The sequence below is a fragment of the Triturus cristatus genome, chromosome 10 (assembly GCF_964204655.1).
Source record: "Triturus cristatus chromosome 10, aTriCri1.1, whole genome shotgun sequence".
NCBI classification, from domain to species: domain Eukaryota; kingdom Metazoa; phylum Chordata; class Amphibia; order Caudata; family Salamandridae; genus Triturus; species Triturus cristatus.
In genome coordinates, this window is record NC_140593.1 from 739,903,357 (window position 1) to 739,928,405 (window position 25,049).

The 25,049-nt window shown below is 45.0% G+C and overlaps 1 protein-coding gene across 3 annotated transcripts in view; it reads right to left on the reverse strand.

Annotated features, from left to right (window-relative positions):
- Positions 1-25,049, reverse strand: part of CDK5 (cyclin dependent kinase 5) — a 402,067-nt gene that overhangs the window by 248,155 nt on the left and 128,863 nt on the right. For 2 of the 3 annotated variants that reach the window (XR_014969497.1, XM_085628234.1), the window contains exons 8-9: positions 1,272-1,368; positions 72-141 (exon numbers count right to left, since the gene is read on the reverse strand). Coding sequence is in view for 2 of the 3 variants with exons in the window: in XM_085628234.1 (XP_085484360.1) it covers positions 72-141; positions 1,272-1,368 (167 nt within the window). In the remaining variant the exon portion in view is untranslated. Of the gene's footprint in view, positions 1-69; positions 142-1,271; positions 1,369-25,049 lie in introns of all 3 variants that reach the window. The other variant, XM_085628235.1, reaches the window with a different exon arrangement.

Sequence of the window (25,049 nt, forward strand, 5' to 3'; positions counted from 1 at the left end):
AAGTGCCACACAACAAATCAAGGATATTAAAGTTCAGGGGGCTTAATCAACCTGATAATTATAAAGGATATCGGAAGATCCTCTTGAGTTGGTCGTCTACGTCATTTCCAGGGAATAGGGGTCGTCCAGCATTGGCCAGTTCTAAATAAAGAGAAAAGGCAAAGAGTCAGGTAAGGAAGGTTGGATAGGAGATGGACATGGAAAAGAGAAATAGGTATTTGATGAAAACGTATGGCAAAGGTTAACAACCACCTAGATACAGATGATAGACAAGGGACTATGGATAATGTACATTAATGCAAAGGGGAAACGCAGCAATAGTATGAACTGCTGGGACAGAATCTCGCAGACCATGAATAAACTACACTGTGTTACATTTTTTTTAAACTGTGTTACCTTTGCATTTTCTCTGAAGAATGACACACGAGAATGAACTTCTGGCCTGACCAATTTCTACTTACAAATACATTCCCACATAGAATGCCTCATCATGCAACTATCCGTCCATGATACAATAAGGTGGCACTCAGTGTCACCACTCACCCTGCGGCATTCAATACCATGATAAAGAAAGATGAGCTTACTCCCACCACTCAGCATGTGGCTCTGACTCCAGCCATCCAGCTGAGACACAGGACAAACGCTTATGTAAGGAAAAAGCTCAAAACCTAACCTCTTCAAAAATATTAATCTGACATCTATCCAGACCAGTACATCAAATTCCACCTGACACTTCACACTCTAAAGATATGCTGTCACCATGCCTCCATCATGTTCGCAAATCAAGGTGACAAATGTTATTTACTGAATAATTCACTGATACCCTATATAAATACCTATACATATACATTTACATACCCGTTCAATTGTACTTTTCTCGGCCGTACAGTACAGTAATGCCACTTAATGGGAGGGCGGCTGCTGATAAAGCTTGAAGGTGCTGCTAAGGAGAAGTGGGAGGTGGGGCATTGCAGACTAACTAAATAATAATTATTATTATTATTAACGACATCCCAAGAAATATAATGAGGGGCAGAAAATGAATAACTGGACAGCACACACTTTCAAAGCAGTTTGCTCACCCAAAGTCTTGCGTATTCAGACACTATACTTGCACACAATGAACGAAACAGACAGGAATCTCAACCTTCAATAGAATGGCCTACTGATGTGTTGGAAATAACCCCAAAGAACCAAAGTCTAACCCCGGTCTTCCCTTTTTCTCTATTCATTTTCTATCCTGAGGTTATGCACCTATATCCATACATTACCTGCAAAGATACATCCAGCGGACCACATGTCTATTGAGGTAGAATAGAGCTTGGCACCAAAAAGCACATCAGGAGGGCGATACCAAAGTGTCACGACCTAGTGACAAAAAACAGAATAGGAGAAGTACACTATTTTCCAGGAATTCAGACAAATCCAAGCCACAGCTCACAGCTGGGACTTTACACTCACTGCAAGTGCAACTCTGAGGACAACCTGTTTTCATAAAAAATTAAATGAACAAAATACAGTAGCCTTTCAACTTGCTCCACCTATGTTACAAAGGACGTCAGCACCTTGCCACTTCTTTTTTTACACTATTCCCAAACTGTACAGATGGGGAATCACTAACATTTGAAAGGGAGGCAGAAGGACATTAGTGGCCGAGAACAGATTAGAGGATTAAATATTGAAGTGGATTAAAAGAACACAAATTTGGCTACCTCTGTATTTTACATATCAATTATGAGGTGCCAGTAACAGCAGTACAAAGTATAATCCTTCCTTTCAGCAAGGCACATAATAGGATTCACTTATATTTATAAGTTCCAAATAACAGCAAGAAAAGTGAGGGAACCTGGGTTAGAAGGTACCCATCAAAGCTAATTAAAATAAAAATTTATAACAGTTAGGGGGTAAACCTCATGTAACATATTTAGCAACATTCTCAGGATAAGCCTAATCTATTTCACTCAGAAAGCAAACACAGTGGAACATGATGTAGGTAAATCTGGAAGAAACTTGCAATATGTAATCCTAATTTCCATCATAGGATTGACATCACATTCACATATACACCCTATCTGTGCCTACTTGCAAGATCCCAGAACATTTCACCTGCCCCAGGAACAAGCTTTTCTGGGAAAAAACACCACAGAATGTCTTGACAGATGCTTATCTAAAAGTTGTGTTTCCTTCTTTATATGTAGCAGTAACGCCTGAGCTGTGGAACTGAGTAGTGCCAGTTAACCAAGGAAATCAAGTAGCACAGCTCATGCGAAGTATCTGTCACTGCATGCCTAAGATGTAAGGCAGTAGTGATTTACAAAAGTATGCAATGCTGACAACATGGTTGCTCAGTAGATGTCAGCAACCAGTACGCCTCTGAAAAGTGGAGCGGATGGGAAGGAGGATTGGGAGGTAGAGGCCTGGATAACCAGACTGTCGGGGGTGGGGTGTTGGGACAGAAAACTGGGGTCACCCGGAGCAGGGCGGTGGCGCCTGGCAACGTTCCTATCCACAGGAGGGACTGTGGAGGGCTTGGACCAGGTGCCCTGCAGAACGTCAGTGAGGGCCTCATTGAATTGCAGCAGAGGCTCAGTGGAGCATGCGGCAGACTGAAGCACCTCAGTGAGGATGTTAGTCCTCACAGCCACGGCAGGCAGCTCAAGCCCAAGGGCCGCGGCCGCCTTGCGCAGCACCACAGAAAAAGCTGCACCCTCCTCCGAAGCCACAGTCGGAGGAGAGATGAATCCAGTGTCCAGTGAGGTATCCAATCCACTGGCCTCCCCCAGTTCGTCTGCCCAGTCCTGAGAAAGTTGCCCCTGAAGGGCCATAGGGTCCTCAGACCCCTCCCAGTCGCCCCCGTCATCCGATTCCTGGTAAACAGGAGGAATGATCGGAGCCGGTCGATAGACAATATGTGTCTCTAGCGGCGTCGGATGCGGCGTCGGGCGGCACCGCATCGGCGTCGGGACCGGACAGGGGCTGAACCGGGGATCGACGTCGACCGGAGTCAGCGTCGGGGGTGGAACCGGTGTCGGCGCCGGCGGAGGAGGCGTGACGAGGTCGACCGGCGTCGACAGGGGCCCAGGCTCGGGCCCCTCGGAGACCTGCGGCATCGGGGCCGGAGCCTCCAACGGCGCCGGGGCCGGAGTCGCCGGCACGCGAGGTCTCAACAATTGTCTCAACCTAATATAAACTTATTTTGACTTGTACTTAAGTGGTTGTCTATTTACTTACTTATATACTATTGTGCGACCTCCTCTGATGTGTCTGTAAAACTTACCTTTTGTCCCAAAGTTCTGTCCTGAATTTTGACCTCCTGTCCTGAATTTTGACCCTTTGTCCTGAATTTTTATACACACTGTCCTGAATTTACACCCATGCCAGTTGGTCACCCTACCTCAGGGGCCTGGATGGTCCCGCCCTTAGGGGGTGAGGGCTCTTGACGTCTTGCTATGGTGCAGATTAACAGACATGGCATTTCAGGGCCTACTGGCGCGATGGTGCTGTGGGAGCCTGCTGTAGTATTGCAGAGAAGCGTTGCTCTCCCACGAGCAACGCTATGTTCATGACGTCAAAGGAGGGCGTCTGGGATGCGAATGCTTAACACACAAGGGCTCACACAGTGTCCGTGGGTGTTGAGTTTCAGCTGTATAGTGATAAGTAAAGGACCGACGATTAGACCACACAGAATATGTACAGATACGGACTGTGGCGGCGCCGGCGAACACGGGCACGGTTTGGACCCGACTACTTTCTCCTGATCACTACCAAGAAGAATTTTAGATATGAATAATAGAGAAATACTTGCATGGACCTTAAGCATTATGTGAAGCGACATGGGGTTTTCTCATATATTAAGTATACCATATCGATGTGGCATGTCTCCTGGAGACGCATCGGACATTGCAGGAGCATACTAAATTGGCCAATGGGGTGGCCAGCTATACTCATCATCATCTCCTTGTATTCTAGAGGTGTCTCTGTCTGGGGGGGGGGGTTACCATTTGATGCCACAGATGTAAGACGAGACCAGGTGGGGCGCTACCTTCTGGTCAATGGAGTACTCAACAGTCATGCATTATGTATTTTGAATGTCTACATCCCAATGTGAATGATAGATGTCTTTCTTAGGCTGCAAGACCTGGTGTTCTTCCTTTACTGGGTGTTCCTCTGATGATAGTGCGGGGATTTCATGGAAGTGATGTCACCGGAGAAAGACAGACACCCACCAAGATTGGCCTCCAACACAGACTGTTAAGTCAACTGATGGACATCACAAACGAGTTACAGTTGACGGATATGTGAAGGGACGCTTTCTACTCACCACCACATGGCTCCTGTCGTCAAATGTATTCAGCCTTTGCACTGACTGTCTGGCTGCTGACTAGATGGGTAGGACCCCTTTGGATCATTTCCCACTGGTGCGGAGGATTAGACAGTGGCATGGGAAACCTTGTATACCTATATGGCAACAGATGATGGAGGTGCTCCTGGATGAAGAGTTCTCTGCATCTCTCAAACGGGAACGGATTATTTGGACATTCATTTGTGATCGACAGCAAGGTGGGCTATAGGACTGGAGGCAATGAAGGTAGTTGTGAAGGGAGCTGCCATTGGTAAGACAGAGGTAGTCGGACAGCAACGCAAGGAAATAATGGAAGGTAGCAGAAGCTTAAAGACCTGAGTCTTGACTGTTGTGCACAGGGGAGGATTCCAGGCGCCTGTCGATAGAGACGCCTCCTGGACAATTTGTATGATAGACTGTATATGTTTTCATACAAAACATATAGATGTTTACATTGGAGTGGGGAAAAAACCGGGGTAAAACTGACCACCTGCTTCGAAGAGAATATGACAGATGGAGATAAACTCCGTTTGAAACACGGGGGGCACAGAATGCAGGAAGCCATAAACAGTGCCTTCCTAGATCATTTACTGGGAGTGTATGTCTGGTGGGATTGTGCCAGAAAGAGAAATTGTTGATACACAAATAGATAACAGCTCACCAAATGTTCATGGACACTTGAGAAGATATAGATCGCCCTACGACTGATGAGGGACTACTAGCGGCATTAGAAGATTTGCAGAACTGGAAGACGCCTGGTACAGACAGCCCAACTGAGCTCTGTAAGTCGGCCTCAGGAAATCAAATAAATAACCTGCTAGAAGCAGCAGGGAAGGCTTGTTGGGTAGGTAACCTGAGGGGCACGATGAGCAGGGCATTGTTTATGATGACAAATACCTAAAGTGGGAAAAGACCCTGGGGAGATACCGTTTTGTACGCCTTTATCCATGAACAGACACTAAAACCGTTATAAAGCTGCTAGTTTGCAGTTTGACATGAGTTATGGTGGCTTCATTCCACCTCAAAAAAGCCTTCGATACATTTTGCTGAGAGTATGCATTTCAGGTACGGGAGGCACTTAAATTTGGACCCAATTTTATGAGATGGACATGCCTTTCATATGCCGCCCTTATAGCAAGGGTCACGACTAGGAAAGGATAATGTTACTTACCCAGTAAGCATCTGTTGTTGGCACGGAGAGCTGTAGATTCACATGCTTTGCATACTTATGCCATCTACTGTTGGGTCTGGATGTTTGCAAGTTGTTTTTCTGCGAAGAAGTCTTTCCAGTCACAAGGTGACTCCTCCTTTCAGTGATAGTGCGCATGGGCATCAACTCCATTGTTAGATTGTTTTTCCACTGAGGGTGAGAATGGCATTAGTAAGTGTAGAATAGAGATGTCCATGAGAATGTATGTAAACTGAGAAACTGCAACAACTACAGGAGACCGGGGAGGCGGGTGGGCACATGTGAATCTACAGCTCTACATGCCAAGACCAGATGCTTACTGGGTATGTAACATAATCCGTTCGAGGCATGTGAGCTTTAGATCACATGCTTTGCATAGACTATACAGCAGTATACTCCCAAAGAGGTGGCTAACCTGTAGTTGTCTGAAACAGTGATTTAAGTACTGCTTGCCTTACATTAGCTTGGTGCCTCGCTAACACATCTACACAATAGTGTTTGGTGAAAGTGTGCAGTGTAGACCATGTTGCTGCTTTACGGATGTCATCTAGGGGAGTATCCCCAAAGAAGGCCATAGTAGCCCCTATTCTGCAAGTAGAATGCACTTTAGGGAATATTAACAAAATTATTGTTGTTTTCTGATAACATGTCTGGATACATTTTATGATCCATCTTGCAATGCCTGATTTAGATATGGGATTGCTTTTGTGTGGTGGCGAAAAAGCAACAAAGAGTTGCTTTGTTTTGCAAAGTTCTTCTGTTCTTTCAATGTAATATAGTAGAGCTCTTCTAACATCAAGGGTGTGTAGAGCTCGTTCTGCTACAGAATGAGGTTGAGGAAAGAACAAGGGTAACTCAACTGATTGATTGATATGAAAAGCATAAACCACTTTAGGGAGAAATTTGGGATTGGTGTTAAGAACCCCTTTGTCTCTATGAAGCTGAAAGAGGGGCTCTTGTATAGTTAATGCCTAGAGTTCAACTACTCTTCTTAATTAAGTTATTGCGATGAGGAAAGCTACCTTCCATCAGAGGAATTGTAATTAGCACCTATGCAATGTTTCAAATGGTGGACCCATTAGCCTTGTAATTACTATGTTTAGGTTCCACACTGGCGCAGGTGGGACTCTTGATGGTATCACTCTTTTTAAACCTTATAGAAATGCTTTAACCACTGGTACTCGGAAGAGAGATAAGTGTTGTCTGTTTTGTAAGTATGCAGTTACTGCTGCTAGATACTAACAAATGGATTTGTAGGCAGGTCCAGATTGCTGTAAGTGTAACAGGTAACAGATGATGTTATATACAGAAGCATCAAGAGAATTGATATTGTTATTGTTACAAAAGATTTTAAAAAATCGCTTCCATTTTGCTGCATAACATGCCCTAGTAGTAGGCTTTCTAGGCTCTTTAAGGATATTCATATAGTCTGGTGGTAAGTGTAAATAACCAAACTCTATGACTTCAGGAGCCAGATCGCCAGGTTAAGTTCTTTGGGATTTGGATGCCTGATTTCTCAATGGCTCTGAGTGAGGAGACTAGAGGTGAGATGCAGCTTTTGGTGTGGAACTAGTGACCGCTCTAACAGGGTGGTGAACCAGGGTTGACATGCCCATGTTGGAGCTATGAAAATTAGTGTGAGAGATGTTTGCCCGAGCTTCCGAACTACCAGTGGAATGAGTGGGAGAGGCAGAAAAGCGTAGGGAAATATCCCTGACCAGTTCATCCATAGGGCATTGCCTTTGGAGAGCGGGTTTGGGAACCTGGAGGCGAAGCTTGGACATTTTGCGTTTTCGGCTGGGGCGCATAGGTGTATTTGAGGAAATCCCCATTCTTGAAAGTATGGGAGGAGAACCTGGGGATGAAGTTCCCACTCGTGGATTTGCTGCTTCTGTCTGCTGAGGTGGTCTGCAATCTGATTGTTTACTCCTGGAAAGTGCTCTGCCAGGAGATAAATCTTGTGGTGTATAGCCAATTTCCAAATGGCTTGTGCTAGACGTTACAGATGGAGAGAGTGCCCCCCGCCCTGTTTTTGTATATAGGACATAGCGGTCATGTTGTCCGTGCGGACTAGGACAGCTTTGCCTACGAGGTGAGTTTGACAGGCTTTGAGTGCTAGAACCATTGCTAGTAGCTCTAGGTGATTTATATGGAGATTTTTGTGCTTTAGACTCCACAATCCTAGAAATGTGTGATCCTGTAAGTGAGCCCCCCTACCAGTGAGCGATGCGTTTGGTGTTGTTAGTACTGTCTGTGGAACAGGGTCGATGAAGGGCCGCCCTTTGTGAGTTCCACCACTGCAGAGAGCGATGGGTGTGGCCGTCTACCAACACTAGATTGGTTAATTGCCCCTGCGACTGCTTCCACTGACTTGCTAACCATTCTTGAAGGGGACGCATGTGAAGTCTTGCATGGGGTACGATTATGATGCAAGACGCCATCATTCCCAGCAGTTGCATGATGACTCTGGCTGGTAATGAGTGGTTGAGCAGAAACTGAGTGACAATAGACTGAATACTGTGAATTCTGGCTGCATTGGGAGAGGCTAGAGCTTTTTGAGTGTCAATGGTGGCTCCCAAAAAAGTCTGTGTGTTTGAAGGCAGCAGATGGGACTTTTGCGCATTCACTGTAAACCCTAGTTGGTGTAGTAAGTGAATTGTGGCATGAGTGTGTTGGAGACACTTCTGGTAAGTGCTGACTTTGATGAGCCAGTCGTCCAGATAGGGGGAAGACGTGGATATGTTGTCTTCTCAGATGAGCTGTGACTACTTACCAGGCATTTGGTAAACACTCTGGGAGCAGTGGGGACTCCAAATGGTAGTACTTTGAATTAGTAATGCTGACCCGCTATCACTAATCTGAGATATTTGCGATGAGCAGGGTGAGTTGGAAAGTGAAAATATGCGTCCTTAAGTTTAAAGTAGACATAATGCCGCCTTGTTGTAAAAGTGGGGGCACTTGTTGAAGTGTCACCATGTGAAAATGTTCTGACAGTATGTAGAGGTTCAGTTCTCTGTGTTCCAAAATAGGTCTTAAAGAGCCTTTTTGGGAATTAGAAAATATAGGGAGTAAATGCCTGACCCGTAATATTGTAATGGTACCGGCTCTAAGGATCCTTTTAGCAAGAGAGACTGGGCTTTCTGTTTGAGAAGGTGCAAATGTTCTGGTGACAGTTTGTGAGAACAAAGTGGAATGTTTGGAGGATTGGTGGTAAGCTCCAAGCAATAACAATGTTGGCTGATTTCTAACACCCATTTGTCTGTTGTTATAGATTGCCAAATGGGGGGGCATTGTAGAAGACGTCCCCCTTGACAGGTGTTCGATGATCGGGGGAAGGGTAGGTAAGTCACTGCTTGTTAGAGGAAGGGGAGTTACAGGGTGTGGAACCCTTTCCTCTACCCTTACTGTTGTTTCCTCTATATCCTCCTCTAAAGAAACCTCTTGTGGGGGCAGGTTGATTGTTTCCTTTATAGGAGGAAGCATTGGTGTCTGAGGATGTGGTCTTAGACTGCCCCACGATAAAAGGAGCGATGAAAGGAGCCCCAGTTAGAAGGAAACAGTAGAGCTCCCATAGACTTAGCTACTTCAGTGTCTTTTTTCATTTTTTCTAATGCCTGATCGACTTTAGGCCCGAAAAGATGCTCTTTATCAAACAGGGTGTTTAAGATGAATTGCTGGACTTCAGGTTTGACACCGGAAATCCATAATCAGGCGTGTCTCCTGAATAACACACTAGTGTTAATCTTTTGCTCTGCAGTGTCGGCAGCATCTAAGGCACATCTAATAGAGGAATTTGAGATGAGCTTTCCTTCTTGTACTAAATTGCGTGCTTTAGCTTTGTGCTCATCTGGGAGATATTGGAGCAATTGCTCCATTTCGTCCCAGTGCGCTCTATCATACCTGGCTAACCGGGCCTGGGTGTTGGCAATGTGCCAGTGTTTAGCCGCCTGGGTCGTTATTCGTTTACCAGAGGCATCTATTAATTTTGACTCCTTGTCCGGAAGGAGGGCATCCCACAAGGTTTATGAATAAGCCATTGGAGACAACAAGTGAGTCAAGGGGTAAGTGACCCTTAATAAAGACTGGATCAGAGGAGGCAGGCTTATACTTTTTATCTATTCTTGTGTCAGAATGCGAGCACGAACAGGGTCTCTGAAGAGGTCATTGGCAGGTCTCATCATGCCTTTGAGCATAGGGAGAGTCTGACTAGATCTGTGTGTACTACTTAAAGTTTCGAACAAGAAATCTTCTTCTAGTGATTCTTTGTGCAGTTGTACCCCGTGATATTGTGTAGCTCTAGCAAGCAACTTGAAGTATCCTACATTGTCATCAGGAGGGGAAGGCTTCACAGGGTAAAGGTCTGGGTCATTATCTGTACGTAGATCAATAGTGTAGTCTTTACAAGGATCTACAGGTAATTGAATATTTTCATCATCATCATGCTGTGAAGGTGGAGAATTGTGTGTTGTGATAAATAAATGTTCCAATGCTGGGGAAGGTGGTGAAGGTGTAAGAGAATGTGGTGGAAGAGGAGGAGAAGGGTTAGTACCAACATATTTCCTCTTTAAAGGAATCTTATATTGTATGTCCTCTGACTCAGGTTTAAAATTGAGAGGAAGTTTGGAAGGAAGATGTCTTGTTTCAGGGTTTATGTAAAGTTCCTTTTGTTTAGGATCCGATTTAGGGGGTGGTAAGTCGAGAATCGGATCCTGCGGCTTGGGAGGAGCATTTTTCGGTTTTGGTGCAGAGGACTTCTATGCCGAGATGGACCGACCTTTCGGTGTGGAAGGTTTGGGCTCTGAAGCTGTTTTCGATTTCGGCGTTGCGGGTTTCGGCTCCGAAGTAGTCTTTGAACTCGAAGGTTTTGGCTCGGTGCCGACTGTGGCCAACTTGATCCCGAGCCGGAAGGCTTGATAATAAGTTTTGGTGTCAAGCAGAGAGGCGGGGCGTCAGAAACATCGTCTTGGTGCTGACCTTGGCCCGGAGGCAGAGGTGGAACCTAAGCCTTTTGCTTCATTTGAGTTGGATTTCGGGGCAAGGGGTGTTCGGAACTTAAGGACCTTGACCCTGGGGTATGTCCTCTTCCATCTCGGAGTCCGATTCAGGAATTGATAAGGGCTGCTCTTCCTGTTCCTCTTCGGCCCCTTGTGCATCAAATTCTTCTTGCTCGGATCCCTCACCGAAGATGTCCAGCGTGTATTCGATATTCTGGCTTTGCATTTCACGATGTCAAGCTCGATGACTGCGGAGAGTTTTCTCGGATCAGAAGGATCTTCACACACTGCAGTCTTGTTCGTTGTGCTATGGAGATAAGCACAAGTTGCACACTTTATACGAGTTGGTGCGCAGATATTTTGCGTGGCACCGAGGGCTGAATTTGAATGAAGTCCGTTCCATGGACTGCAAGGTAGACCAACTCGGTTAGGCCTGATGGTCTTCCACGAGTTTTCCAACTGAAATTGAAATTTTCTTCGACCGATACGATACGCGGAGAAGTGAGATACGCGTACAAAACAATACTGACGCAGATATAGTGGATTGCCCACCGAGGGGAACCCGAAGAACGTTTCCGAACGGGAGTGCAGCAATTCATGTCCGAGCCCGATAGCGGAAAAAAACAAATTAAAAATGGAGACGATGCCCATGTGCAGTATCACCGAAAGGAAGAGTCACCTTACCTCGTGACTGGAAAGACTTCTTCGAAGAAAAACAACATGCAAACATCCGGATGGCAGGAGTATGCAAAGCATGTGATCTACAGCTCACATGCCTCGAACATAGTGTTATCTACCTGGGAACTGGTAAGAGGTACTTGTCAGTGGTGCCCACTCTCACCTCACTGTCTGCTCTGGCTGCAGAAATTGCCGATAAAGTTAATGAGATAGGTCATATAACTCACTTAGTGCCACTGTATGGCGATGACACCCTAGTTTATATGGGAGACGTAGAGAGATCGGTTCCTCGATTATTTGAATGTTTTGATTCATTTAGAGAAATGTCTGTACTTGCCACCAACAAGTGGAAGTCGTGATTAATTCCAAAGAGAGCCTTACCTCGTCGACTGAGTATGGTGCTGCTGGATTTGGGAATGCTGTGGTACTCTGCCTCTTTAAGGTATTTGGGGATACACACATCTCAATCTGATAGTTCAGGGCATGAATAGTCCTTCACCTTCTAACAGAGGCTGGCACTTTCCCTCAATTGAAGGGTGGCTGTCAGCAAAAAGATATTACACCTGTGCTACTTTTATGCCTCTCAGGGAGTGATGTGTTTACTACACAAGACAGTGTTCCATAGAATTGTGAAATGTTATGTGAGAGTGTATGTATGCTGTGTATGTGAATGTTAGTGTAACTAAGTGAGATTGAGTGAGTCAGAGGGAGTGGGAATAAGTGAGACTAAGTTAGAATTAGAGAGTGAGTTAAAGTGAGTGCAAGTGAGTGTGAGTTAGAGTGACTGAGAATGAAGAAGAGTGAAGGAGGTAATTCTTGCTATATGATGTACCTAAGTAAAATGCAGGCACACAAGCTGTAATTCCTGGCATATGGAACAGTCATGGCAAAATGCTGGTGCTGACATACTGGGCATAATTTTTGGTACAAGGGAAACCTATGGCAAAATGCAGGCACTGGCATATTGGAGGTAATTCTTGGCATATGGGTTGCAGCACCCATGGAAAAATGCTGGTGCTGGCACACTAGAAGTAGTTTGTTGTCTATGGGACGCCAGTGGTAAAATGCTGGCACTGACATATTGAAGATCATTCTTGGCATATGGGACACCTTTAGCAAAATGCTGGTGCTACCATACTCAGGATAATTCTAGGCATTATGGAGGACAAACATGGCATACTGGGCAGGGGACGCAGGCAATCCCAACAAAATTCTGGCCTTGACATTCTAGTGGTAATTTTGACCTTTGGATCACCCATTACATATATGCAGCAATAGCAACATTGTGCCACTGGCTTCCTGCATGAAATTCTTGGCATAAACAGGGTGCCCATGGCATATGGAACACATCCATACTAAAATAATTCTAGCTCTGACACATGGAGATAATTACTAAAAAAGGAGGGGCACACGCTGTACATTTTGAATTAAATAGGGTCAAGCGTTTTCATTGACTTGGCACACCTTTAATATACTTCAGTATTTAGTAAGTGCACTTTGAGACACAATGGTTTTTGAGCAAGTGTATGTGGACAATCTGCTTTAAAATACATTATTAAACCTCCTTTTAAAAAGGTTTTTTAGGGGGAGACACCCCATGATCCTTCCTTGAAGTTGGGCATGCTCGCGTTGCTTGCTCACAGGAATGCAGAGCAAGTGTTACACCACTCCACTTTCAAAGCAGCTTTTTGACTTTGTTCAACCCCTGTATGTAAGGGACAGGCAACATTTATTTTCTTTTTTGATTTCTATTATAGCGCTATGTGTCCATTGTAGGGCGACATAGCGATTTACAACATATTCTCTTATTGTACACAGAAAATGAATCATACAAGAGTGTAAATCAATTCACAGAAAATATTACATAAGACAATGATGGATACAAGGTGTAAAGGTAGACTATTTTCCATAATGGTTGGTATAATATGTTAAGTGTGCTTGGTCTGGTGAAAAACAGACAAGAATTAAAACATAACGCAGTGGTTGGGGTTGTCTGCACTAATGAGACTTTATTACTAACCAAAAGAACCCTTTTTTTAGCAATCTCAAAATAAAGAAAGATTGATTAAAAATGAAATACATTTCTATGCTTTGCAGTTTGCATGCAGCTCCTTGATGCTGGTTCATAGCGCACTGTGCTGCAGTGGAAAGATTATAACTAGGAGCAATGAAACTATAGGATTCAGCATTTTCTGTGTAATTATGGATTTGCCACATTATTCTTCATCTACTGCATAATATGCAGAACTTAAGGGAAAAAATATTCTAGCTCAGTCAGTTAAAAAGTTATAAAAAACGTGGCGACGTGTTCCTGAGATATTGAAAGGCTCTTCTCAAATGTTGACTGGTCATCTTTCAGTTGTTATTGCTGTATTTGATTGTTAAACTGATACAAATGAGGTGAAACGTTTTCCCAGACTGGGGTGACAATGTTATAAAGTGTCAAAATAATGAAACAATACCATCAAAAAGTTGCATAATTTGCCTTTTAAATGCCCCAAAATGTAGTCAACTTCTGCATAATTTGGTCCTCCCTACCACACAATTCCATTACATTGATTATAATTTACAAGCTGCAAGTAACAAAAGGACGTCTAAGCAGTAACCCATAGATTTGTTTACATAAAATACAAATCTATCATCTGCAAGCTACACGTTGTGTTTGCAGCAGATATATAAATCCTCTCTGTTAAACTTTGATGAGTTAAAGCTGACAAGACAAAACACAAATCCCTCCATCAAGTACATGCTACAAGTACACAAAATAAACTGGGCATGTGCTGGGTATATTACTTAATGAAATTTGAACTGGCCAGGTCGAGGTGAAATTTGACCAGAACACCTGACCTGGTCTGGCCTTCAAGCAAGGACTTTCAGCCTTGGTGCATTCCCCCACCCCCTCCCACTATGACCTAAATGTGAAGTTCTAGTGGAGGAGGGGGCAGGTAAAAGGTGAATGACATTGCTTCAATTCTAGGACGGGCTGGCCCCATGGGTGCCGTGGTGAGAACTGACAACTAGGTGAGAATGGCCCAAAAGCCACAACAACACCTGGCCTCTTCGCACACTGTAGGCAGTTGACAGAGGCCCAAAATGAAAGCAGCCCCTTTGCTGGGACTTAAGCACCGGCCCATCTGCCCATGCCCGATTGCCCCCATTGGCAAGCCAACCCTGGTCAGGGAGTCTTGGAACATGGTGAGCAGATGTAGGGCTAAAAAGAAGGCATACTCCTTATAGAATGTAGTGCTGAGCCCATCTAGGCCTGGTGCCTTATCGCCAGGTAGGCCTCTTATAACTTGCTCTATTCCTTCAGTGGTGATGGGTTCATGGAGGCAAGGTCGGTGAGCATGACAAGCCAGAGCAATTGTAAGGTATCAAAATAATCAGTTAATTCGGCCTCATCCATTGTGGAATGAATGGGATTGGACTCAAGGTCCAGTAGTTCAGTGATATCAGCAGATGTTCATGCAGGTTATAACAAATTGGCAAGTTTCTAACTCGGTTGGTCCTCTTACCCATACTGTCGAGCCTGAGTGTGTCGATGTAGAAAGTGAGTTACGCGAAGGGCTTCTTCCTGGAATTCTGACAATTTCTCCCAAATGTTAGCTAAAATATCTGATTCATTGGAATAGAAGTATTGTTCCTCCAGATAATGAATATCCCTCTCAAGAACCAGCCAGTGTTCCCTAGAAAGCCTTCAAGACCCCTCACTACCACCCTAAATGCTTCCAACAGCGTGGAAGGCGATTTCACTGAACCCACATTGTTACCTAAATACTTTGCTATTTCTTTACAAATCTCCTCCCTGGATGCTGCATCTAGCAACACTCCCGCCAGTAAACACACAGTATCTGAATCTTCAACAATACTGCTGCATGATCCGAAAGGGTACATGGTAAATGAGATACAGAGATAGTCCATGTCTGGACATCTCGATACATCAGCCAAAAGTCCAGACTAGACCTGGTATTGTGATAAACCGAAATGCTAGTACCCTTCCGGGCTTGAGGGTGTGTCTGTCTCCAAGCATCTACTAATTTTGCCATGAGTGATCATGTTTAATGTTGTTGTGGTGTATGGGTGCAGACATTTGGGGTGCCAAAACGGTCCATGAGATCATCCATTATAGCATTAAAATCACCATCCCATTTGGTGGCAAGGGTGCTGAGAGTGGAGATTTTTGCCCGGATCCCAGTGAATAAATCGGAGTCATCTCTATTAGGTCAGTAAACCGCAGCCAGCGTCACCTGCCTTCCATGCAGGGAGTCTGCTACAAAAACATACCTGCCTTCAGGGTCAACAAATGAGTGAGACATCTGCCATGGGAGACCTCTGCGTAGTAGCACAGAGACCCCCCTGGCATAATTTGAGTAGGCTGGCGAGTAGATTTCTCCCCACCAGCGAGCACGGAGCCCTGATCCCGATGAGCCACGCAAATGAGTCTCTTGTAGAAAGCATATATCTATCTTGTGTCTTTTGAGATAGGCATGAACAAGACATGTCTTTCTATAATTATTGAGCCCCCGGATGTTCCATGTAATGCGGGAGATAGTGCCTGCCATATTATCTGCAAAGAGTTGACATATTGTTGGATTGTGAGTGTCTAGTGGTAAAGTGCCAATAATGGGCAAGTGCGAACTGCATTATTGTGACAGGGCGGCATGGACAAAGGAAGGAAGACACGGGAAAAAACAAAAGCCCATCCCTGGAGCTGCCCAGTTTACACCGACCCCCCCAATCGCGTTGAAAACAGTCACGTAATCGAGCCCTTTACCACCCCTACCCGAACAAGTTGACACATGCTACCTTTCTCCCCACCCCAAAAAAGGTTTACACTTTGGAAGAATGAATTGGGAATCATCCCTCAGGAACAGGGAAACACGAGGCTAAACAAACTCTACTTGGAGCTTCTATTTTATTAATAGACCATACAGAGTACAAGTGGCTGCAGCTAAAGTTGCTTTAAACAGACCTCGTAGCAAAGCAGTGTTTGCTGTTTGGATTCTCCGTTGCAACATTGCTGAGGCTGCCCTGCAAGGGTCATGGGCCTCCATAACACAGAGGTAATTTTATGCCCTGGACTCAGAATGGTGGGTTAACCTGCCTCCTCCACAAAAGAAAAGGATTGATCCTAATGTAAATGACGAGTGGTGGAGAGCAAGGGAGGCGGCAGTGGAGGTCTAAACAGCGGTGCTCAGAGCCTCAGCCTGGGCGTGAACAGCACTGCCAGCGCCTGCTGGCATTCTGCAGGGGCAACTGAGCCCACCCATCGGCCAGGGGCGGGGAGCCTGCTGGGAGGAGCGGCGGCCTCCGGCGTTGCTAACCTGTGAACTCCAATCTGCGGCAGACCGCCTGTGCGGTGAAGTATGCGGCCCAGTTTCTGGATCCGCGTTCTCCCCTCCTTGTGAAGCAGCCTGGAGGTGAGCAGGTAGAGCACATAAAGCTTCTAAGAAATCTAAAAAAGCTCAGAGACCTAGAAGGGGGAACTGCGTGCTTGAACGTATTGATGTTTTACGGACCGAGTGCAAGGGACTCCTAGATTCATCTACTGTTGATAATGCATCCAAATCCAAGGCCATACCAGCACATGGAATCTCTCCCAAACCCGGGGTATACCCTGCATGTTTAGGAACGTGACTGCTGATAGCCAGCCTTGGGAAGCCTCAGCAACGCCCTCTAATAATTCATTAAATATAGATAGCGATTCACCTATGTCTATTGCCAAGTTCCCATGTAGCAACAGATTTTTACCCCTGCTAAATCTGCCAGAAACTACCAATACCCTTGGAGACCAAGAAGGCAGAGAAGGTGCTAGGAAAGAAACTATCCATCCGCCTGCTGGCGTAGCGCCCATTGATCAGGAGGCTCCTAGCTCTATATTGGACACACACAGGGAGATTAGAGCCCTCAAAACAACAATAAAACAAGCATTGGCATAGCCAATAGGTCTCGCCTTTGGGAAGTAATAAGTGTTTGCAGAGATATTGACTTTGTGTTTGTTTTTAAGCTGTGTTGTACAGAAGTTTGCAGTATGCTGAAAAGTTATAATAAAGAAGTGGGAGAAGCATTTTTGTTACCTTAGATATGACCAAGAAAGTATTATGTAAAACAGAATGACCATATTTAAAAAGTATTAATAATAAGTAATGACTTGATTTCTTTTTGTCCTTTGAATGCTGGCATCTTGTATCTGCTTGTCCTAATTGTTGCTTATTATGGTTTTTATTGTTAAAGGAGGAGGGGGTTATAAATAACAGGAGAGTGAAGGTTAGATAGTTAGTGAGAGTGATAGATTTAGTGAGTTAGTGTGAGAAAGTGAGAGAGTCAGTTAGTGAGAGAGTTAGTTAGTGAGAGTGATAGAGTGAGGTAGTCAGTGAGAGTGAGAGAGTTAGTGAGTGTGAGTTAGTGAGTTAGTTAGTGATAAGAGAGTGAGAGAGAGTGAGACTTAGTAAGTTAGTGAGTGAGAGTTAGTCAGTGAGAGTGAGTGAGAGTTAGTTAGAGAGAGCGAGAGTTAGTGAGAGAGTGATTTAGTGAGTGAGAGTTAGCTAGTGAGAGAGTTAGTGAGAGAGAGTTAGCTATTGAGTGATAGTGAGTGCGGGAGTTAGTGAGAGTGAGAGTCAGTTAGTGAGAAAGAGAGTTAGTGAGAGTGATAGAGTTAGTTCGTGAGAGTGAGATTTAGTGAGTGTGAGTTAGTTAGCGAGAGTGAGAATTAGTAAGTGAGTTAGTGAGAGAGAGTGAGACTTAGTGAGTTAGTGAGCGTGAGAGAGTTAGTCAATGAGAGTGAGAGAGTTAGCTATTGAGTGAGAGAGTTAGTTAGTGAGAGAGTTAGTTAGTGAGAGTGTCAGAGTCAGTTAGTGAGAGCGAGAGTTGGTGAGTGAGTTAGTGATAGAGAGGGAGAGTTAGTGAGAGAGAGGGAGAGTTAGTGAGAGAGAGGGAGAGTTAGTGAGAGAGAGTGAGATTTAGTGAGAGAGAGAGTTAGTCAGTGAGAGTGAGAGTTAGTGAGGGAGTTAAGAGTGAGGGAGTTAGTTAGTGAGAGTGAGTGATTTAGTGAGTGAGAGTGAGGGAGTTAGTGAAGGAGTTAGTGAGAGCTAGTGAGTGAGAGAGTTAGCTATTGAGTGAGTTAGTTAGTGAAAGAGTTAGTTAGTGAGAGAATTAGTGAGAGTGAGAGAATTAGTGAGAGATTTAGTTAGTGAGAGAGATTTAGTTAGTTAGTGAGAGTTAGTGAGTATGAGAGAGTGAGAAAGTTAGTTAGTGAGTGAGAGAGAGCTAGTTAATGAGTAATAGAGCGAGCGAGTAAGTTAGTGAGAGAGTTAGTGTTTTTTAGTGAAAGTGAGGAAGTGAGTTAGGTAGAGAGTGTGAGTCAGTTAGTGAGTGTAATTTAGTTTAGTGAGAGTGATAGTTAGTCAGTTAGTTTGTGAGAGTGATAGACATATTTAGTTAGCGATAGAGTGTGTGAGAGTTGTTAGTGAGTGTTAGTGGGTTAGTGGGTTAGTGAGAGTGAGAGTTAGTTAGTGAGAGAGTTAGTTAGTGAGTTAATTAGAGAGAGATTTTCTTCCATTTTTTTAAATGGTGCAAATTACTTACACCCGAGTAGTGCAGGGTACATATGGATAATACTAATAAGAGTGTAGCAAAGTAAACAGGCTGAATACTGAAGTGCAATTATACAACCCTAAATTACATGTCATTACTTTTCATCCCTTTTAAAAAAAAAATCACTTTCCACAACATTATCCTGGAACAGTTACACTAGTAAATAAGCAAACTGGTCTAATTTGGTGAAAGTTGCACTCTCACAAATATTCTAGGACTGCAGCTGGAAAGGTATTTGTGTACTGGTGTCCTAGGGCGCCCCCCTCCTGCTGGGAGCACGATCGCCTACGGTACACCTGCACAGCGATGGTTTGGATTCATTAGCTGGTCGCTGAGATGCGCAGTGCGCTTTCGGGTGTGAACCGGAGTCTGTCAGTTGGATGGAAATACCAAAGCCTAGAACAGGCTACAGTCTAGACAGGCCACGCTGGTAGGAAGAGTTTGTACCAGCCCTTAGGCCAACAGATGGATTGCATTTGGGCCACCATGTATGAAACTGTGTACAATAATGCACTGCATAAATGAGGGTTATTAGAAGGTGCTAAGTACAATCTACCAAAATGAAGGGTGCAATAATAATAAGACTTTTATGTGGAGCAAACTGCTACGGTCCAGCTGCTTTGCATCGCAGTATGTAGGACGTGCCTAGTACCCACCCCAGCAGCACAAGTTCTAACAGAACGGGGAAGCGGAGTCGAAAAATCCCCAAGCTCCATACAGGCCTTTAAAGCAAATGCAGCACGTCCGTTGTCTGCCAAGAAGCTAGGGCGTGCGCACTGCATCCGGCGAGCTTCACATTTAAACCCGCAGGTCCCTCAATATAAGGGAAAGATTCAATAAACGTTGCGCATTTCTGAAATAATACTTCAAAGTAACTGACAGCAACATTAACGAACTATGCAGGCATCTATGTATCTACACGTAAGCAAGTGCATATACGTATATTTAGACCCACTACAATTCAATTCGACACATTCCAAGTTTAACACTTTTGGCAACGAGGGAGATATTGTAGTGGAGGCAGCGTTTTAGATACATACATTGCTATGTTAGCATAAGCGCGTTAGATGTTAGAAACGCCATCTTGCCACTTCTTACTGCTTTTGCACACAACACTGCAGAGACATGTTATTATTAGAAAACTGCTTGCTTGCCTTTTCTTCACATGGCTGTTGTTCACATCCCTAGACGTGCACTGCGACCTTGGTCTGAACATTGTGTGCAGAGACGGTCTGAGCCACCAAACAATGTATGTTTTTGAGTTCAGGTTGATCGGCCCACTCTCTAGCCATAACACGCACACAGCTGTAAATATCTGAGAATCGAGAGCCTTTAATATTGCAGTTTGCATGCATTACACACACATTCTGGAGAAGAACCTTTCCAGGCGTAGAGCAAAGCTGATCCTCTGATGTGATTCACCTAAGCTGATCTTTACGGTATGGGGTTCCCCATTCAAACCTAGAGACCTTCTATTAGAATAATAATACTAGCTCACTAGTGAAGGGAAGGTGATATTCCACTGTCATTTGTAATATGATTTCTCCCTTCATTTTCTATGGTATTGTAACAATGCTGATGGTTTTAATTTTAATCATTTGTCTGCTTATGTTAGCCAAAGTACTGCATCTTAGGACACGTAGTTTATAAAATAAACATTTTAAACTTTACTGTGTCTCTGATTACTCTTGTTGTGGACTGATATGAGAATAATAACGAACAGGTATTTCTGATTCCCACCATTCCTGAGAGTACTCAAAGTCGCTTGTTCTGGGTTGTCTATACATTGGGAGCTCCGAGAGAATACGGAAACGAATGGGACACTGATGCTAGTCGGATTGGGGTTCTGGGTACTGAGGTGAGTTTTTGGTACACCGCAATTCACTGAGGTCCTGGTTTCCTGCGCATAGTTCTGTGCATGAGCAGAATCCCTGCAACATGGCGCACCTAACGTTTGGTCTTTTGATTTGAAACGCCTTAGTAGTGCTTATATTAGTCCACGACACCCTCACTCTTGTTTCCGGATAGCGGGAGTGACGGTCTTAGCCTACCTGTTTGTACAATAGGTTCCCTCAAACTTGTTAATTAAAAAGGTTTTAATATTTCTGAACCCTTGTTCTACTGTAAAATCCATTGTTGTTCTTCTCTGTGTCCTTATGGCGGTCGATATTGCAGCGCATAGCCGGACACCTCTGCGACGTCATTTGACGCAGTTTGGGGTGCCGGACGATGGGATGGCTGTTATTTATGTGGTGAGTGCCGATGCATCATATCCCTACGAGTTGTTTTACTCTTGGGTGACTATGCCGGCGGTAAATGCGGATGACGATACGTTTCACTCCTATACTCCCACGCAGCTCCCAGCAAACTATACGCCATATGGGACGCAAGAAATTCCTATTTCAGCTTGGCAGCATCGCATTTGGTTTAATGGCGCCCTTCCCCGTGCGGTTACACCGGTTAGAATGGGCCCTTTGTCAATTCCAGGGGCCTCTTGTCCGGTGTTGGCGGGTCAGCCAGCTGGCCAGGCCGGGGTTGTTATTAGTCCCATCATGGTTGATTCGGTAATGGGCAAGCGCCCCCAGAATAAGGACGATTTGCCTTATTGGCTTGCTGAGAAATTTGACCAGCTGGAAGCAGTATTTCCGCACTCTACTCCTGTGGAAAAACACAGGATCCTCACCATTAGTTTGCAGAAGGACTTAGTCCCAGAGGTGTCCGATTGTGACAACTGGGGTAAGGTTTTTGCAGCGGTCTACTCGAAGTGCTTCGGCACCCCATCTATGGCTGTGCTTCCCTCCATCATCAAACGTGTTCAAGATCAACACAGTCCGGAGGCGGCAGTCGAGTTGCGAATGCGGCTTGACGGTGTGTTCGACGTAGTTGCCACTCTCGTCCTTGGTAATCTCAAGGGAGATGTGGTACAATTTCAAGTGGCTAATGGCTTAGCCCGCGTCAATGAGCTCGACAAGCCCTGAGAGTTGCCTAAAATTATTGCGGAAGCATATAGAACTATTGGCCGCAGTAGTTTAGGGATTAAGCCAACTATTGTCATTCCAGACTTAATACAGCAGACTAAGGTGAGTTCGTCTGTCAAAGGCGATCGTCCAACTTTTCCTAAACAAAATTGGCGAACAAAGAAACAGGGAAAGCAGCAACAGAAACAGGGGTCTCGTCCTGCGTCTCCAGTGCACGCACATCCGATTTGCACGATCGCACTAATATTAGGTCACCTGATAGATTTCAGGTTACTGAACAACGTTCTCCTCGTTCTTCACAGGAAACATCGGTCTCACAGTCCGGTGGCGGAGAACGTGGCAAAGGTCGGGGTGCCCAACAAGGACGTGAGCAACCCCGTCAGCGTGATGGTAAAGGCAAGCAGGACGAGTTTGCATGTCAACGTCCCCCGTTTCAGAAGAAGAAAGTTGCTGCGGTAACAGCGAGGTATGCCACAGATAGTGAGAACGCAGCTTCGGAACCTGACATGGGCACTAACGCTGCTCGACAGCGCAGCGGAGGTTACAGTAGTGCGGCTAGCACTGCGTCCATATCTGGAGGCGACAGCAACTGACACGTTCATTACTGTAGAAACTGCTGACACTAGAGTGGCTCCACCTGATAGACTATATGACATAGTCCTTTTAATTGAAGGTGACATACAACGTACAATACAAGCTATTTTTTGGGATAATCTGACCTCTTCCTATGATATTTTGTTAGCAGAGGCAGACTGGCCCCCGGCTTTCATTTTGGATGCTCCTAGAGGGGAGGAGGTAATCCTCCCGTCCTTTGAGCACACAGTGCCAAAGGAGCACGCTGAAAGGTTTGCCGAATAGTGGGCTCAGGTGCTTGCTCCGGCGTTGTACCGTACTCAGGTTGGGTGGGATAAATTGTCTCCAAGCCATGAGATTCCTTTACGGTCTATGCCCCAGCCGCAGCCCCAATATCCCATACGCCGCGAAGCTAGATCTCACGTCGCGGAAATCCTTGAACAGTTGGAATATCAGGGTGTTATTGAAACATGTGTGTCACCAATGAACTTTATTCACTGTAACGAAGCCTGATGGGTCGTACCGCCTAGTTTTGGATTACCGGCATTTGAACTCTCATTGTCGGACGTGTGCTGTACAGAATACCCACAGTTCTGCCCTCATTGATAGTCTCTTTTACAGCCATAACCTGTCCTCTATGAGTAGTCAGTGGACAGCGTTTACTTCTGGCGGCAAACAAAAACAGTTTAAGAGATTGGCCATGGGCTATAAAAACAGCCCTGGAGTCTTTGCCGCACGTGTAGTCTCTCTTTTAGAGAGCATTGACCATGATGCGTACTCATATGTTGATGATATCTATCTCACGGACGACGAGTTGTGGCCGCATCTGTGTCGCGTTGATCGCATCATTGTTATGTTTGCAGACTTTGGTTACAAATTCAACTTTGCGAAGTCTCACATTGCAGAGTATACAGTGTTGTTTTTGGGCTACGAGCTCAACAATGAGGGTCGATGGTTAGCTTTCTGGAGAAGTGCGCATGCTTGCGTGCTCCTAAAACACTGAAAAAATTACAGTCTTTGCTTGGCTTTCTGAATTTCGGTTGTACTTACATTCCAGATTATGCCCAGCGTATCAAGCCGCTATATGCCTTGGTACAACCTACTTTTTCCAAATCGAGCTGGCTGCCAGAGCATTCAGCTATTTTGCAAACTTTGCAAGCTGATCTTCTTGCTTCAAAATACTTACTGACATGTGATAACCACACTAACCTGGTAATAAGAATTGTGCCAGGCGTAGTGGGTTTCACGTACTTAACGTTCAATGAGGGCGACACCGTCCCCATTGCCTACAAATCACACCTGTACACTTCGGCTGAACTGCGCTTTTCCACAGTCAAAAAAGTTTTGACTGCGGTGCAGATGGCGATTCTTAAAGAACGAGCGCTGTCGCAAGGAAAACGCATGTTGGTGGTTACACCATATCCTGCTCTAGAGGCAGTGACAAAAGCCAGTGTACCTAATTCTACAGCTATGCATCCGCGTTGGATACAATGGGCCACTTCTTTGACATCGCCAGATGTCACCTATATCTTTGATGCCTCATTACAGACTCAGGAGTACTTGCAGTATGAATTCGTTCATCCGGCTCCTCTGTCTTTGCGCCCGCTTGAAGATTACCATTGTGTCATTTACACTGACGGTTCGGCGCAACCGGCGACGGAATCGAAGCATGCCTATTCAACAGCCTGCGCAATTGTGGCGGGTACTTTCGTGAATGGAGAATTCAAGTCTGATGTCGTGCATACGCAGTCATTGGGTGATTGTACCGCACAATTGGCGGAGCTACGTGCTTTGGTGCTTGCGCTGGAGTTTGCTGATCCTTTGGTTACTACTCTTATAGTGAGTGACTCGTTTTACTGTGTTCAGTCTTTTAACGACAATCTATTCTTTTGGTCTCAAAATGAATATCGTGATTCCAAAGGTAGCACAATTAAGCATAAAATGCTTTGGGTTCGAGTGGCAGAACTTAAACAACATCTGCATTTCGTGAATGTAATTCACACTCTTGGTCACCAGCGAGTTGGTGTCCACGCTGTCGGCAACAGCTTGGCTGACGAGGCAGCGAAAATGGCAGTGGCGGCATATCTAGTAGCAGCAGTTACAAGATCCAAAAGTAAGATCGATGATGACATCATGGCGGCTATTGCTGCTACAGAGAAGGGACGTATTACCCCAGAGGTTTCCCTTCTCGGTACTCTTATCATTTAAGTCCTGATAAAGTCCCCTATGTGAGAATTAACGACGTTGGTGACAGATTGATTCCCAACGCGGACTGCAGACCTTCCTTGATAACAGCGGCTCACGACGGTATGGCCTCTGCCCATGCCGGCGTTTCACCTACGGTTACTCTCTTACAACAGCGTTATTGGTGGCGCGGGTTATATAAACAAATACGCACTTATGTCCTTGATTGTGAAATTTGCCAGCAGATTAAACCTTCGACTGCTGCGCGCCCACCACAAACTCAGTTGTACATATCTAACAAACCACTTGGGTGTGTTTATTTAGATCACTGCGGTCCTTTCTCCTCTGATACTGCGTATAAGTACATCTTAGTTGCAGTGGATTCGTGCACACGTTTTCTTTGGGTATGGCCTCAAAGGAGTGCTGATGCTCGTACTGTCATAAGGGATTTGCGTATCTTTGTGGGAATTTTTGCATGTGGTACCTTTCATTCTGATCAAGGCCCTGTGTTCGCCTCT